Raw genomic sequence first — 15667 nt, 5'->3', positions numbered from 1 at the left:
AGCAAACCCCCCCCCCCTCCCCACCACCGCCGCCGGAGACCAGCTCCGATGTCGGCTGCATCGAAGCTGGCTTTCTTTTTGGTACCCCTCAACGGTCGTCATGACGATGGGAAAAGAGAGAGATAATTGTTTTCAGACTTTTGTCTGGAGTTAAAAGTCTGAAAGTATTATTTATTATCAGTACAATCAGTGGGTTAGGGTTCCAATGGCCAGTCTCTCCCCGGGTACCTCACCGTCACATCCCCATTAGGAGACCAGGGCCTTTCACTGGGACTAACTATGATGGGGCAAATTATGAGCTGCACCAAGGGAAAGCTGGGATCTCTATTCATTGATTATTTTAAATATAATGCATCTGGGCATGTAATAATAATAATTAAAAAGTAATCCTGTAAGGAGTGTCTCATTGGGACAAAAAAAGCACTACAGGCAAGAAAACCTCAAAGAAAGATACAGAGCGAGAAACCCGAACCCGATGGCATGTTGTGTCCGAACCCCCGGTCTGCCGTGGCTACTGCTTTGTGTCCACCCCTCTATATGTGTGTCTCTGTTTGTGCTTTCTCTCTCTCTCTCTCTCTCTTCCCTTCCCTCCCCTGGCCCCTCCCCTTCACCCCCCCTCCCCCCCCCCCGACCACACCCTTCCCTGACCCGGCCTCGCCCCTTCTCTCCCCCTTCCCCGCCCCTTCCCTCACCCCGGCCCCGCCCCCCTCTCCCCCTGCCCCGCCCCTCCTCCCCCTGCCCCCGCCCCTCCTCTCCCTGGCCCCGCCCCTCCCCTCCCTGGCCCCGCCCCCTCTAACGCCTCCAGTTTCAGCCGTCTGTTCAGCTCGTCGGGCGGCGCGGGTAAGAAGCCCGCGGGCGACGCGCAGGTCAACCTGAAGTACAACGCGCCGAGCGCCCAGGTGCAGCCGACGGTGAAGAAGAAGAGCAGCGCGCTGCAGCAGCTGCCCAGCGACAAGAGCAAGGCCTTCGACTTCCTCAACGAGGAGTGAGTGCCGGTCGCCTGGGATCTCGTACCGGATGGGTGCTACACTACCGTTCCAATGTTTGGGGTCTCCCAGGCCACTTTGTGTTCTCCATGAAAACTCACTTTTATTCCAGAGTTTTCAGCTGTGCTAACATAGTGCACAAGGCCTTTTTAATAGTCAATTAGCCTTTTAACACGATGAGATAAACAATGTAGCATTAGAACACAGGATTGATGGTGGCTGGAAATGAGCCTCTGCACACCTCTGTAGATGTTCCATTAAAAATCCGCCGTGTCCAACTAGAATAGTCATTCACCACATTAACAATGTCTAGACTGCATTTCTGATTAATTTAACGTTATCTGCACTGAAAAAATTGCTTTTCTTTAAAAAATTAGGACATTTCCAAGTGACCCAAAACTTTTGAACGCTAGTGTACAGTTTATGCTGTTGTTGTTTGTTTGTCATGATATCCATGGGAATGTTTTATGCAAGAGGACCCTGGAACAAATACACATCAAATAACACAAACAAGGCCATTGAAGAGACACTGAGGCCAAGTACAGCATTCACAAATATCGACACAGTTATTAGCAAGCGACTTTAAAGGAATGTATGATTTCAGTTTCACATTTTGCCGTGGTTCATTCCAGCGAAGGGATGATTCCGAGCTTTTTGAAGGGGTGGGTGTTAATGCATTCTGCCTCTTGTTTGGGGGGCACCACCGGCCTGAGCTGACGTGTTGTGAGGTGGACGGTCTCACTGAGCTGCTATGTTCTCCGCGTCCCCCAGGGCGGCAGCAGACCCGGCGGTGTCCAGGAGGGAGCAGAAGAGAGCGCAGTACCAGCAGGTCAAGGACCACGTTCAGAAGGAGGACGGCAGGGTGCAGGCTTACGGCTGGAGCCTGCCCCACAAGTACAAGGTATGGAACCGCTGTAGAAGATGGATTTAACAATTATTCGCCAAAGGTGAAGTGAATAGTGGGGGCCATTAACAAAATGAACACTCCAAAAATAAACAAGAAAAAACTTTTTGCCGGGATTTATTTTATTTAGTCTTATTATTTATTAGCGGTTTATTTGTTTTTAGTAGTGTGACGAGACGAACGTCAAACAATATCCCGAGTTTGAGATCTCAATCATAGGATATTGCCCAATACCCCAAGATAGCAAACCAATCAAATTGCGCCATCTTAGGAGGTTCACATGTAGTGTATACTAAAGATAGATGGATGTATACTAAAATGATCCCCAGGGGAAATACAAAGTCACAGTCGCTTCAACACGTCACACACCGCATTCACATACAACATTATCAAGATGATGAAATAAAAAATATCCACATGGATAATATGGACGATACAAGATAGTTGCTCTTGGAGTATGTGTGTCATGATGGTACTGCAAAATGGTAGTTCAGAGCTCAGTTGTTCTCCAACAGGCTAAGCTCAAGCCCAGACAGACACTCCAGGAGAACTCTAATGTTATTGGAATGATTTGATAAAAGTCCCACAGCTCATTACTAGGATAATGTTTGCAGTAACGGTCATAATATTTCACAAGCAGTGGCAGTGAAATGTAATTAAATCTAGGGGATCCAGGCTCATAAAAACCAGACAGGAAATTGCATTTTTCGACCAAAGTCTGTATTCAATTTGGGGAAGATTAATCATTCATTATAGATTAATTGTAACACATGGTGAAGCAAATCATGAAAAGTGCTGCTATGTTTCACTTGTGCACTGTGTTCCGCTCCCCCGTCTAAAGTCGGGTTCTTGTGGTCTTGTGGTCGGTTCCCCAGGTGGCCAACGGGGGACAGTCGGAGACCAAGATGAGGAACCTCCCCATCCCAGTGTTCCTCAGACCGCTGGACGAGAAGAACACATCCATGAAGGTACCGCTGGTTCTGGGGTTGGACCACTAACCCTACCCCTAGACCCCTAACCCTAGCCCTACCCCTAACCTTGTGGGGTTAGACCCCTAACCCTAACCAGGTGGGGTTAGACCCCTAACCTCGTGGGGTAAGCCCCCAGCTTGAGGAACCCATCGACTTGTGTTCAGTAGAACCAGAGATCTATGTGGTGTTCTGCGCTCGCTGTGTACAGAGGAGTGAATACAAACTCGGGGTCTGATGCCCGGAGAGGGTGAACATGATGGATTGATCGTGGCCGTTCTGTGACACACGCATCTATGAGACAGCGTCACCAATCAATCCACATCCAAAGATCAGTATAATGCGTCACGCAGCCGATCAATTCATCAGTTCCACTACAGTATACACGTTTTGACACGATGTCAATGTTATTATAGATATATCTCTTGAATAACAAATATTGGTAGAATATGAAAAATTATATTAGATAACTATGGTCAATAATATGATAATCATGGCTTTATCCAATGACACAGTTTAATTATATGCGTAGTACTACATTTTTTAATGTGTGTGTGTGTGTGTGTGTGTGTGTGTGTGTGTGTGTGTGTGTGTGTGTGTGTGTGTGTGTGTGTGTGTGTGTGTGTGTGTGTGTGTGTGTGTGTGTGTGTGTGTGTGTGTGTGTGTGTGTGCAGCTGTGGTGCGCTGCGGGGGTGAACCTGTCGGGGGGTAAGACTCGGGACGGGGGCTCCATTGTGGGGGCCAGCGTGTTCTACAGCAGCGCCCCCGGGCCGGCCCCCCCCCGGAGGAGGACCGGCTCCCAGAGCAGCCTGGACAAGCTGGACCAGGAGCTGGAGGTACGCACTCACTCACTCACTCACTCACTCACTCACTCACTCACTCACTCACTCACTCACTCACTCACTCACTCACTCACTCATAAAATCACTCACTCACTCACTCGTACGCCCGCCCAAGCTCACTCACTCACTCACTCACTCACTCGTACGCCCGCCCAAGCTCACACACACACACACACGCACACGTGCACGCGCACACACACACACACACGCGCCTCATAGCTTTATTGCAATGCCATGTCACTGGTACCTTGCATATCTCATTACATATCTCGTTTCATATATTTTAACTATCCTCATATGCAAGGTGATCAATCTGGATCATTTATTTGATGCAGATTATGTTACTCGACACACCGACATGTATATATAAATATAAGTAATATTAGTGTGTGTATTTGTGTTACAATCTGGGCCCCTTATTCGACAGAACTAGGCCTTTTCATGGAGCAAACTCTCGTTCTGCATGAAAAAACATCACGGTGCATTTTATTCTTTACATCGTCCTTGACTGCTATTGGATAAGGCAAACCCGCCCACTTTCACCTGCTCTCTGAGGGCTGTGCTGAAACACTGCATCAATAGGACCTGCTGCCGTACCTGCTCCACAGGGAGCCCAACACACTGCCTTCCTAACAACCGATGCAGTGCAGAGAATGATGTCATGATCTCAGAGCGAGACTGTGGAGGTGACGCTAGCGTTGGCCACGGGCTCTGGGCTTCTGCTGGAGGCACCTCTCACCTACTTTGATTTGGGCGGCGTTTCCCAGCCGAAGCAAACCGTTGACAGAACGTGTGTTTTTTAACAGATTGACTTCCACTAGATAGTGTTTGTGTCTTTGTCTTATTTCAGTTGTGCTATTAAGTCATGATACTTACTTCTGAGTGTGTTCACTACAGACAGCATCGTGTCAGCGCTGTCCCCCGACACCACAGCCTTACGTGTGTGTGTGTGTGTGTGTATGCGTCTGCCTGTGTGTGTGTGTGTGTGTGTGTGTGTGTGTGTGTCCAGGACCAGCAGGAGGAGCTGCGGCAGACGGATGAGTTCTCTTCCCTGGTTTGGATCTGCACCTCCACCCAGAGCTCCACCCAGAGCTCCACCCGGGCTCTGGTCATCGACGCCAACCAGCCCGGGCACGTCCTGGACAACTTCCCCGTCTGCGACTCCCACGTCGTCTGCATCGCCAGCGTCCCAGGTGTGTGTGTGTGTGTGTGTTGGATCGTTCCACTGCTGTTATACAAAGGGGGGATCCAGTAGTTGAAATAATTTGTTCAAAGAAAAACTTGACACAGCAAACTGCACACACAAGACCGAGCCAATCCCACACCCCCTCAAATCATGTTTTAGAACTTCTAGTCTTATCCTTCTAGGAGCCAATCAGCGCTGTGGTATCGAGCGTTTTGACACACGCACGGTTTCCCTGACCAAGTTGTTTCCGCCATAAGAGACTATGTCCTCTAAATGTCGTTCTATCGAATACTCAAATCGTCCGAGAATCCGAGTCACCCCTAGATTAGACATTGGTTACTTCCGCCGGTGGTAGAAATTCTCTAATCTCTAAAAAGTAGTGGTTTAAGAGATTTAACGGGAAGGAATTGTAATATTGTTCCACGATCCTTTGAGAATATTGTTTTAGTGTTTTCAAAGAAATATCTGATTGATAGCTGATACATTTTACCTGGTTATATAAGGATATTGATTGATTTATTAATTGATTGATTGAAAGCTATCAGTCTGACAGTTGAGTGAGGTGACCCTTGTTTGAAAGACAATGAACCTGTGGTATGTTGACCAATCAGGTTAAAGTATTCTTTTATTCTTTAAAGTTATAATGCGTGTTAATCAATTCCATTAATTGTAGGTGCGAGGGAGACGGATTACCCGGCTGGAGAGATGATTCCTCTGAACTCTGAGGCGGGGCCAGTGGAAGACAACGGCTCCGCCTCTCTGAACGCCTCGACCAATAGCGTCGGAGAGAGTGGCGAGGGCGTGCTCGGGGGCATCACCGTGGTTGGCTGTGATGCTGAGGGGGCGGCGGCCATCCGTCAGACGGCAGGAAGTACAGCAGAGACCTCCGGGGACGAAGGTAAGGACCACTGGAATCAGGAACCTGTTCATCAGTACCGATAATGGTGTTGCATACCGTAGACCTGATTCAGTAGAACTACGGCGCTTCATTGAGCAATCTCCTACTCTGCATAAAAAATTATCTATTTTATTTTATTTCATATATTTTTGGCACTTTTATATTTTGACATTGAGGGCATTTAGCAGACGCCTTTATCCAAAGCGACTTACAATTAGTCAATTAGTAAAACATCCTTACTGTCTCTGTCGGCACAGTAAGGATGTTCACAGAACCAAGTGCCAAGCACTAACAATCTCCAGGTTAAACCTTTCCCCGTAGACGACAAAGATAGCTAGGAGAAGATGCTACACAACGCTAAGAACTTTTTTTAAGTGCAAGGACGTACAACATACAATAAGTGCGTATATTAAGTGGTATAATACACCATTGGTTCCTGTGAGTGACCATTCGTTTGGAGTGACCATGAGCCAGACCCACAGATAAAGGTCCTGTTCAGGTGGACAGAACACGCGCATTTAGACCTTTAACATCGTCCTTCGTTCCTATTGGATAAGGCAAACCCCGCCTCCGTTCACCGGCCGCCTCCCCCAGGGGCTCTGCTGAAACACTGCATCAATAGGACCTGCTGCTGTACCCGCTCCACAGGGAGCCTCACACACTGGCGGTGCTTTGTGCCTTCCTGACAACCGATGCAGAGCAGAGAATGATGTCGTGATCTCAGCGTGAGAGTGTGGAGGTGGTGCTAATGTTGGCCACGAGCTCTGGGCTCCTGCTGGACGCACCGTGCATTGATTACGGCAGCGTTTAACGGTCGTGTGTCTGTCTGTCTGTCTGTCTGTCTGTCTGTCTGTCTGTCTGTCTGTCTGTCTGTCTGTCTGTCTGTCTGTCTGTCTGTCTGTCTGTCTGTCTGTTTGTGTCTCTCTCTCGCTGTCTGTCTCTCTGTGTGTCTGTCTCTCTCTCTTTCTCGCTGTCTCTCTCTGTCTCTATCTCTGTCTCTCTCTGTCTCTGTCTCTGTTTCTGTCTTTCGCTCTGTGTGTGTGTGTGTGTGTGTGTGTGTGTGTGTGTGTGTGCGTGTGCGTGTGTGCGTGTGTCTCCAGACACCAGGCCCATCGAGGAGGCGGGCGAGGCGTCTGAGTCCTGCACGGGGCCCTCAGGCCGCAGCAAGGGCCCGCGGGGAGCCTACACCGAGCACATCTTCGCCGACCCACTGGGGGCCCAGAAGACAGACCTCCCGGCGGGCTACACCCAGAGGTACGCTGACGCTCGCACTTCACTGGCTCTGCAGAGAAGGTCTGCCTCCCCTCCGCGATAGACCGACCAATCCCAGCCGTGTATCTCATATGAGGGCGGGGCAAATACGATGACGTCCAGAGGATCGCCGTGGAGGCATTGTCAACAACAACAACAACAATAAGAAATATGTCTGCCACTGATGTAGAACGATCTGTTTATTAACTGCACGAATGCACTGGAAGGAAGATGTCTCCTTGAGATTAAAATATATCGTCCCGAGTGCGACCGGGCCAAGAAAGCAGCACAAAAATCTATGTGCATGAGGGACAATCGATTCCAGGCTCTGGTGAAGCACACTTCACCATCGCCTGATTGGCCGCTGATGTCCTCATTAACAGGCCGTGTGTTTCTGACACCGCGTAAGAGTCCTGAAGATCATTCTACGAAGCCCTCCGTCATCTATCACTGTGGAGGACAAAACTCCTGTCTTCTGATACTAAATCGCTCTCTCTCGCTCTCTCTCTTTTTCTCTCTTTTTTTCTCTCTCTCGCTCTCTCGCTCTCTCGCTCTCTCCCTCGCTCTCTCGCTCTCTCCCTCGCTCTCTCGCTCTCTCTCTCTCTTCCCCCCTCCCCCCCAGGGAGACTGACCTGGTGAAGGACGGCCTGGGGCCCAGCACTGGCCCCACTGGCGAGGAGGAGCAGGACCTGAAGCTGATGGAGGAGGCACAGAAGATGACCAGCGTGCTGCCCACCATGTGGCTGGGGGCGCAGAACGGCTGGTGAGCCGCCGACCCGTCGTTGGCGTTGTCATGGCGACGTTTTGTTGCTTCGTGGGTAGTGTAGTGCAGTAGGTCGTCCCTCCACTGATGGCTGTGCTCTCCATTGACGTTTGTGTGTGTGTGTCTCTCTGTGTGTGTGTGTGTGTGTGTGTGTGTGTGCGTCCGCAGTGTGTACGTTCACTCCTCGGTGGCCCAGTGGAAGAAGTGCCTCCACTGGATCAAGCTGAAGGACGCGGTTCAAGGCATCGTGTGAGTACGGCCCTGAGAGACGAAGGGCCGCACATCAACCACAGGGAAGGGAATACTTTAGTAGTTCATATGTTTCTACCTCACCAAGGGATGATAAGAACCCTTTCTGATGTCTGCAGGCATGTGAAGGGCCGTGTTCTGGTGGGCCTCTCGGACGGCACCTTGGCCATCTTCCAGAGGGGAGCAGGTGAGGGAGAGCAGAGCACACACCCCCCCACCAGCTCTTCTTCTGTGTGACACCATAACCTCCCTCATGACCACATGACCGTACCAGGAAACCATTCGATTTCCACTCAACCCCGCGCTCAGAGTCGTACGCTCTCTCCTTTTGTAATCGCCCGAAGTCATCGAGCACAACTCATATCCCCCACGCGTTGAAAACGATTCCATCTCGGTGTGTGTGAACAGACAGGTTGCCCCCTTAACATTCAGGGCGTTTAGCGGACGCTTTTACCCATAGCGACTTAAAACGGGTTCATACACACATTCACACATTCACACAGCGACGGCGGTGTGAACCACGCCAGGCGACAGCCAGCTCGTCGGGAGCGGCCAGGGTGAGGCGTCTCGCTCAGGGACACCTCCACACTCCGCTAGGAGGAGCCGGGGTTCGACTAGCGACCTTACGGTCAACCATCCAACCCCGTTTCACCGCTGGTCTCTCCCCCAGGGACGGGCAGGGGACATTGAGCAACTACCACCGCTGGATCCTGGGCCGGCCGCACAGCGGTGCGATGCCTGGCGGCTGGTCCACGATCTACGCCGTGTGGTGCGGCCTCAGCAACAAGATCTACGTGGTGCAGCCGGAGGCCATGAGGGTGGAGGTGGGTCCCCCGGGGCTGGTTCAGGGGGCATTGACTGGGAAATACGGACTGGGAACGGGCGGGGGGGCCCGAGGGCAGGGGCCCAAGACCAGGGGCCAGAGGGCAGGGGCCAGGGGCCAGGGGCCAGGGCTTCGAGTAGCATCTACACAGACACGTGGTCCAGACTCCACACCTCAACACTCGAAGCAGCCTGCTGTGCAATAGCCCTCCTCTGCCTGTCCACTGCCCACTGTGACGTTGGAGGGCAAACCCCTGTCTGCACAATAATGAATAACGGTTTTATGCATACTTTTATTTTGCTGTAAGTTGATTTGCTGCGTGACACACATACAGATTCAGAGTTTGTCTTATTTCATCTCAGCGTACACAAGAGTACAATTCTTAGGCTTGGTTCCTCAACAGACCCATAGCAGCAACAATACAGGATTATGATAACAAAGTTAGAAGATATAAGTTAAAATAAGTAGAAGCGTCAATACAAGATCCAAAATAATACATTTGAACACAGTAGCTCATAGCAGGGGGCTCCGTGGTCATGATTGAACATTTGGAGGACGGTGTTTCCAACAGCAGGACCCCAGTGTGCTCACAGCGGCTCGTTGTGCTTTAGGCAGTGTGAACACATGAACACATGAACGTTTCAAGTAGAAGGGTCCAGTCCTGAATCCCAGGCCAGTGCCCCTGCTTGCAGTCTTTAACATAACACAACTCTGGACACTGAAATGGATCCACTCCCCCCTTCTCTCTCTTTCTCTTCCCCTCCCTCTCCCTCTCTCTCCCCCCCGCAGAAGTCGTTTGACGCCCACCCCCGTAAGGAGAGCCAGGTGCGGCAGCTGGCGCGCGACGGGGACGGCATCTGGGTGTCGATCCGTCTGGACTCCACGCTGCGTCTGTTCCACGCCCACACACACCAGCACCTCCAGGACGTGGACATCGAGCCCTACGTCAGCAAGATGCTAGGTGGGGCCAGAGCTCCACCCATCAGCCCGCATCTGACTGTTGTGTGTTTAAGAAACGCTCATGTAAACAAGTGGATGCATTTATGTTTGCATTGGTTTTTTTGTGTTTGGTTGAGGATCGTTGTTTTCTCGCAGTGTTAAGAACCTGTCGTTACCTGCAGGTTAATGAAGTGTTGTCTTTGTTTGTGTCGTGTCCCTCCCCCTCTCTTCTCCCTCCCTTCTTCCTCCCCCCTCCCTCCTCTCTCCCCCTCTTCCTCTCTCCCTCCCTCCTCTCTCCCCTCCCTTCCTCCCCCTCTCCACCCTACTCTCCCTCCCCCTCTCCCCATCTCTTCCTCCCCCTCTCCCTCCACCCTCTCGCCCACTCTCCCTCCCCCCCCTCTCCTCTCCACCCCTTCCCTCCTCTCCCCCTCTCTCCCTCCCCTCCCTTCCCCCCTCCCTCAGGAACCGGTAAACTGGGCTTCTCCTTCGTCCGCATCACGGCCCTCATGGTGTCCTGCAACCGCCTCTGGATCGGGACGGGGAACGGAGTCATCATGTCCGTCCCTCTGACCGAGAGTACGTCCTCTGTCACTCACTCACTCACTCACTCACTCACTCACTCACTCACTCACTCACTCACTCACTCACTCACTCACTCACTCACTCACTCACTCACTCACTCACTCACTCACTCACTCACAAGGGTGTGATCATATCCGTCGAACACGCACACCCACATATGGACGGATTACACTAAACACACACTCGCTCTAAACACACACTATACACACAATCAATCACACACACTCACACTAAACACACACTATACACACAATCAATCACACACTCACCCCTGCTCCCCCTCCCTTCCCGCCAGCCTCGGAGGCCAACCAGGCCCTGGTGCCGGCCGGCGCCGGCCAGCAGCAGCCTACAGGGGGCGCTGTGGTGCGGGTGTACGGCGACGCCGCCAGCGACAAGGTGACGGCGGGGACGTTCGTGCCGTACTGCTCCATGGCCAACGCCCAGCTCTGCTTCCACGGGCACCGCGACGCAGTCAAGTTCTTCACCGCCGTCCCGGGTACGGCCCCGGCGCGCACACACAACCACATTACATTTTATTAGTGTTTATCCCTTTGAGGTGAATGGACTGCATTTATACAGCGCCTTCGTAACCAGTGGCCACTCAAAGTACTGCACAATACTGCACTCACGTTCACGCAAACATTCACACACCCGACGGCGGTATCAACCACGCGAGGCGACAGGGGTCGAACTAGCAACCTTCCGGTTACCAGCCGAGAGGACTGAATGACTGACTGCATCAGTAATGATGATGTGGTTCTACGGAGGACGCCCTGTAGCAACCAATAACGTAATAACGGCCATTGACGTAATAACTGCCAATAAAGGATTTTTTTTATATAATGCCAATAACTTAAGTTATTATATTTTTGGCTCAACTACTTTATAACATTATTGGTTACGTTATTGGCAGTTGTTACATTATTGGCAGTTATTACGCCATTGGCGGTTTTTACGTTATTGGCGGTTATTTCGTTATTGGTCGCTACACGCCCTTCTTAAGATGTTCTTCATGCGTTGGTGTGCCCTCTATGGTTGGACTTGTTTGGTCTCCTCCCCCTCCTCCCTCTCATTGGTTTGTTTCTTCCCCCCCCCCCCCCCCCACAGGCCACCCCAACCCCCCGCCTCCCTCGGAGGGGGGTGCGGCCGGGGGCGGGGCCGACGGTTCCTCCCAGGACGGGCCGGGCTCCATGCTGGTGATGAGCGGGGGGGAGGGCTACATCGACTTCAGGATGGGTGAGGAGGGGGAGGGGCTCCGGGGTCACATGACCGAGTTACACCTCAACCAGGAAGACACTAAGGCCTGGAACTAATGTGTGTGTGTGTGTGTGTGTGTGTGTGTGTGTGTGTGTGTGTGTGTGTGGTGTGTGTGTGTGTGTGTGTGTGTGTGTGTGTGTGTTTCTCTGTGCGTCATTGTATGTCTGTCTGTCACTCTGTGTATGTGTGTGTTTGTCTCTCTATGCGTCTCTGTCATTGTGTGGCTCTTTCTCTGTGTGTGTGTGTGTGTGTGTGTGTTCCAGGTGACGTTGCGGAGGAGGGGGAGGAGCCTCGGCTGACCCTGCAGCCCCTCCAGGCGTCAGCGGAGAGCAGCCACCTCATCGTGTGGCAGGTGCTGCCCCACAGTACCTGAGAGGGGAGGGGGAGGGGGGAGGGAGGGGGGGAGAGAGGAGAGAGAGAGAGGGGGAGAGAGGGGGAAGAGAGGGGGGGGAGAGAGAGGGGGAAGAGAGAGAGGGAGAGGGAGGGAGAGAGAGAGGGGGGGAGGAGAGAGGGGGAGAGGGAGAGAGAGAGAGATTACAGGCGTCTTATCATGATGTGAAGCTGCAGAAGTCGCCCATTTTTTGACCTATAGCTCTTGTTTTCTTTGTCCTCGAATGCGCCGCCCTCTAAACCCAACCCCCTCCTAATCTCGTCCAATGGGGTGATTGAAAGCGATCTTGGCGTGGACGGGGCGACATACGGGGCGTTGTGATTCGTTCTCGTGTGTCAGCCTCAAACCGAATCACAGAACTGCATGTTTTAGTTTTTATTTACAACGTTTGGTTAATTGAATTGAATTCGAACATATGTTACAAACCAATCACTCTCCATCACATGTTTTGCTAGAGGAGGCAGAGAAAGAATGAGCCTGGATTGAGTTCTCACCCTTTGCAGTATGCAGCAGAGTTTAACGGTTTGCTGGGCTCTGATTGGTTCGCAGAAGAACGTATTCAATGACTCTTCTTGATGAGAAGGCGGGGCCTGTTTAATTTTGTACCCTTCGCTAACTCTTGTTCCTTCCTTCATAACCACTAATGTACAAACCCACCTAGGCTAAGGCTGCTCACTGTGCATCCCTTCCAATCCTTCCTAGTCCCTCAGTCTTGCGTCCTCTGTGAAGTAAGCACGGCCATGATGATCAAAAGAGTTCCTACGTACCGGGGTAGGAGCATTACCAGTCCGCTGGTGGTGATGGGGCTGGGGGGGGTCCTTGGAATGGGAGGCTGACGGCAGATGTGTCTGACCCGGTCTTCCTGAACGGCCCCTGATCCAGAATCAGCAGGCACCCATCTCTGGACGGAGAGCTCCAGTTGCCTTCAGACTATCTCGTCTCTTCTTGACAAATGACAGAACTATTTATTCTTTCCTGAGAGAATGTTACGGGGTTTCGCTACCAAAGGAAAAAAACGATCGGTTGACGTGAAAACTCGACGGCTTCTAGACCGTGATGCCTTTGGTTTTCTAACGCATTTCCTAATGTACAGATAGATCTATTTTTGGAGTTGGATTGTTTGCAAAGTTGACAGGTGTGTTCAAGTGTTTTCATATGGGGGCGGGGGGAGGGGGGGGGCGTGGCGGAGGTGAGACTGACATATTAGTCGGCCAATCAGAAACCATCCAGAAAACGCTGACGTCCAGTTCAAAACTGGACGACGCTACTTCACAGTGCCATGATTGGCTCGCTCTGGTTTCCTGGACAACGTTTAAAGCAATAGACGCGAGACGCACTCATTTACCTGGCCCCTGCCTGGGTGCGCTGTAGACACATTTTACGCCTATTTTTATGAACTTCTTTTCTTTTTTAACAATATTTTTATGTAACTGACCTCTTGGGTGCGCTGTCTCGGACGGAGGAAAGAGTGTGTCCTGCCGGGACGTTCGCATCCCGTTAGCTGTGTTCATGTCCTGCCGGGACGTTCACGTCCCGCTGGGTGTGTTCATGTCCGCTGGGTGTGTTCAGTCCTGCCGGGACGTTCGCGTCCAGCTAGGTGTGTCGTGGAGAAGCCGTCCAGAAGATCGGGCAGAGTCTTGTGTGTTTCCTTCTCTCCTCTCCTGTCCTGAAGAGTTTTGTGTTTGTAAGCGAATGCCTTCATTCTCCCCGCGGGGCGAGAGCTGTTTATTGTTTGACAATATTGGCCACTTCAGTATTTATTATTATTATTATTATTATTATTATTACTACGGTGAATGAGCTTTGGCAATTCAGAATGTAACTTTGTACATTGAACACATGATGATATATATACATATGATTATATATGAATCATTTAGATGAACTGGGGTGTATTATTTTGTGAAATGCTTTGTTGCATTTGGAGGCAAATTTTATGAAATATATTTGAGTTATTCTGACGGTTAATTTGACTGAGCTATGCACTATCTTTAGGAGGAGCGGAGAGAGTCCGGTTTGGGGGTGGAAGGGGGGGGGGGATGGCTCATTTTACCGTCGCCCACCGCCTCCAAACTGGTACTGGTGTGTGTGCGCGTGTGTGTGTGTGTGCACTTGCACCCCACTGCAGCACAGACACGCCCATGTTTCCTACAGCGACTCTAGCCTTACTGTGTTGAATATGCGATCAATAAATCAAACCAACTTGTGTTGGGGAAACTAACCGCCGTCGTTGTTGTGTTTTTCTTTCCTTCGCTTGTCTCCTTGGTAACAAGACAGAAGTTGTTTTTTTAAATTGCCTGCCTTTATCATAACCTCCGCCCATGTACTTGTTGTGGGCCGATGTATGTTCATCATGTAGATTATATTGACTCCCATGCTGGCTAGATGCCTGTAATCACCAGCAGTAAGTTATTGCTTTCCAATGACCTGTTGGGGGTATTTTTTCTACCTGTCCTGAATTGATGTTGAGATTGAACGGGTTTTTACAACGCCCGAAGGAGCCTGCAGTTCAGTTCACTTACCGCTAGAGAGCGAAGTTGAGCCGTTTCGTGTGTGCGGTGCGTAAAATGACTTCATTACAACGAGGCACCACTCCCCGCGATGTGATTGGACGACACGACGTGTTCTATTCGGGGACTTGGTTCCATCCCATTTAATCGGCCTAAAGCGCAGTTTAAAATCGGTAAATAGGGAATCGATAGGCTTTAATCTCTTCCCAGGCTCCTCTGGGAGAATGCGTTGCCGCCAGGCTCGGACTGGTAATCTGTGATACCGGGCATTTGCCAGAAGGGCGGTCCACATTTCAGCGTGCGAGGCCGGCCCTCCTTCATCATACCGGCCCCAATACTGATTATACGACCGCCTTACTTACCTGACAATACGGATAACTCAAAGAGCCCAAGAAAGAACCTAACGACAAATTGTTGCAATGGTGCATCCAGTATATATAGGCTTCCTTGTCATGCACATCTATGTGACGGTTCCTATATGGTATAATTTTCTATTTCTTCAAACTGTAAAATCCGTTTCTTCAAACTGTACAATCATTGCAACAAACTAAATTAAATGCTAACTAAAATGCTTTCTTTAAACTAAACTACGATTTTTCTTATATTTGGCGAATTTATGTTCGAATATTTTGCAAAATATGTTGCGTGCACGATGGGATTATACATCTAACAGCGAACGTTAACGGTCCATGGATGCTGCGGATGTTGCTTTGCTTATATTTTAATTTCAGTGGATGGGCTAAAAATCATGGAAGGAGTTGGCAAAAAGAAGAAAGGGGGAGCGGAGAAGATTCGGGACAAAAGGCAGAAATCTCTACAAGCTGAGGCGTCTGGATGTTTTAAAATAGATCGCTTGTTTGCTGTGGCCAGTGCTTCAACCGTTGCTGCTAGTGCCCCGACGTCCCTGCTAGTGCCCCCGACGTCCCTGCTGCTACAACCTAACATAATCCATTGCTTGCTAGCCTAGCAGGACTGTCCGGGTATGTTAAACCGTGTGGATTAATGTGGAATAATTGCAACTTGCAAGAAGCCCCGCGATCAAGACAGCGTCAAGGTAGGCCGTTTGGTTTTTAATTGTGCCCACCGCGACATGTTGAATTCGGCTCACAGGTCTTTCT

General features: G+C 50.7%; 1 protein-coding gene across 1 annotated transcript in view; it reads left to right on the top strand.

The window, feature by feature from the left end:
* Window positions 1–12021, top strand: part of LOC130371756 (C-Jun-amino-terminal kinase-interacting protein 4-like) — a 40556-nt gene extending 28535 nt beyond the window's left edge. Inside the window, exons 15-30 of the mRNA XM_056577618.1 lie at window positions 806–985; window positions 1758–1887; window positions 2766–2858; window positions 3533–3694; window positions 4710–4893; window positions 5560–5784; window positions 6885–7038; window positions 7658–7798; window positions 7967–8047; window positions 8167–8244; window positions 8718–8871; window positions 9660–9831; window positions 10272–10385; window positions 10687–10887; window positions 11499–11627; window positions 11912–12021. Of these exons, the coding sequence (XP_056433593.1) occupies window positions 806–985; window positions 1758–1887; window positions 2766–2858; window positions 3533–3694; window positions 4710–4893; window positions 5560–5784; window positions 6885–7038; window positions 7658–7798; window positions 7967–8047; window positions 8167–8244; window positions 8718–8871; window positions 9660–9831; window positions 10272–10385; window positions 10687–10887; window positions 11499–11627; window positions 11912–12021 (2308 nt within the window). The remainder of the gene's footprint in view (window positions 1–805; window positions 986–1757; window positions 1888–2765; window positions 2859–3532; window positions 3695–4709; window positions 4894–5559; window positions 5785–6884; window positions 7039–7657; window positions 7799–7966; window positions 8048–8166; window positions 8245–8717; window positions 8872–9659; window positions 9832–10271; window positions 10386–10686; window positions 10888–11498; window positions 11628–11911) is intronic.
* Window positions 12022–15667: the final 3646 nt, after the last annotated feature.

This window comes from Gadus chalcogrammus, chromosome 18 (genome assembly GCF_026213295.1).
Source record: "Gadus chalcogrammus isolate NIFS_2021 chromosome 18, NIFS_Gcha_1.0, whole genome shotgun sequence".
Lineage (NCBI taxonomy): Eukaryota > Metazoa > Chordata > Actinopteri > Gadiformes > Gadidae > Gadus > Gadus chalcogrammus.
This window is presented reverse-complemented; position numbering and strand designations above follow the sequence as displayed.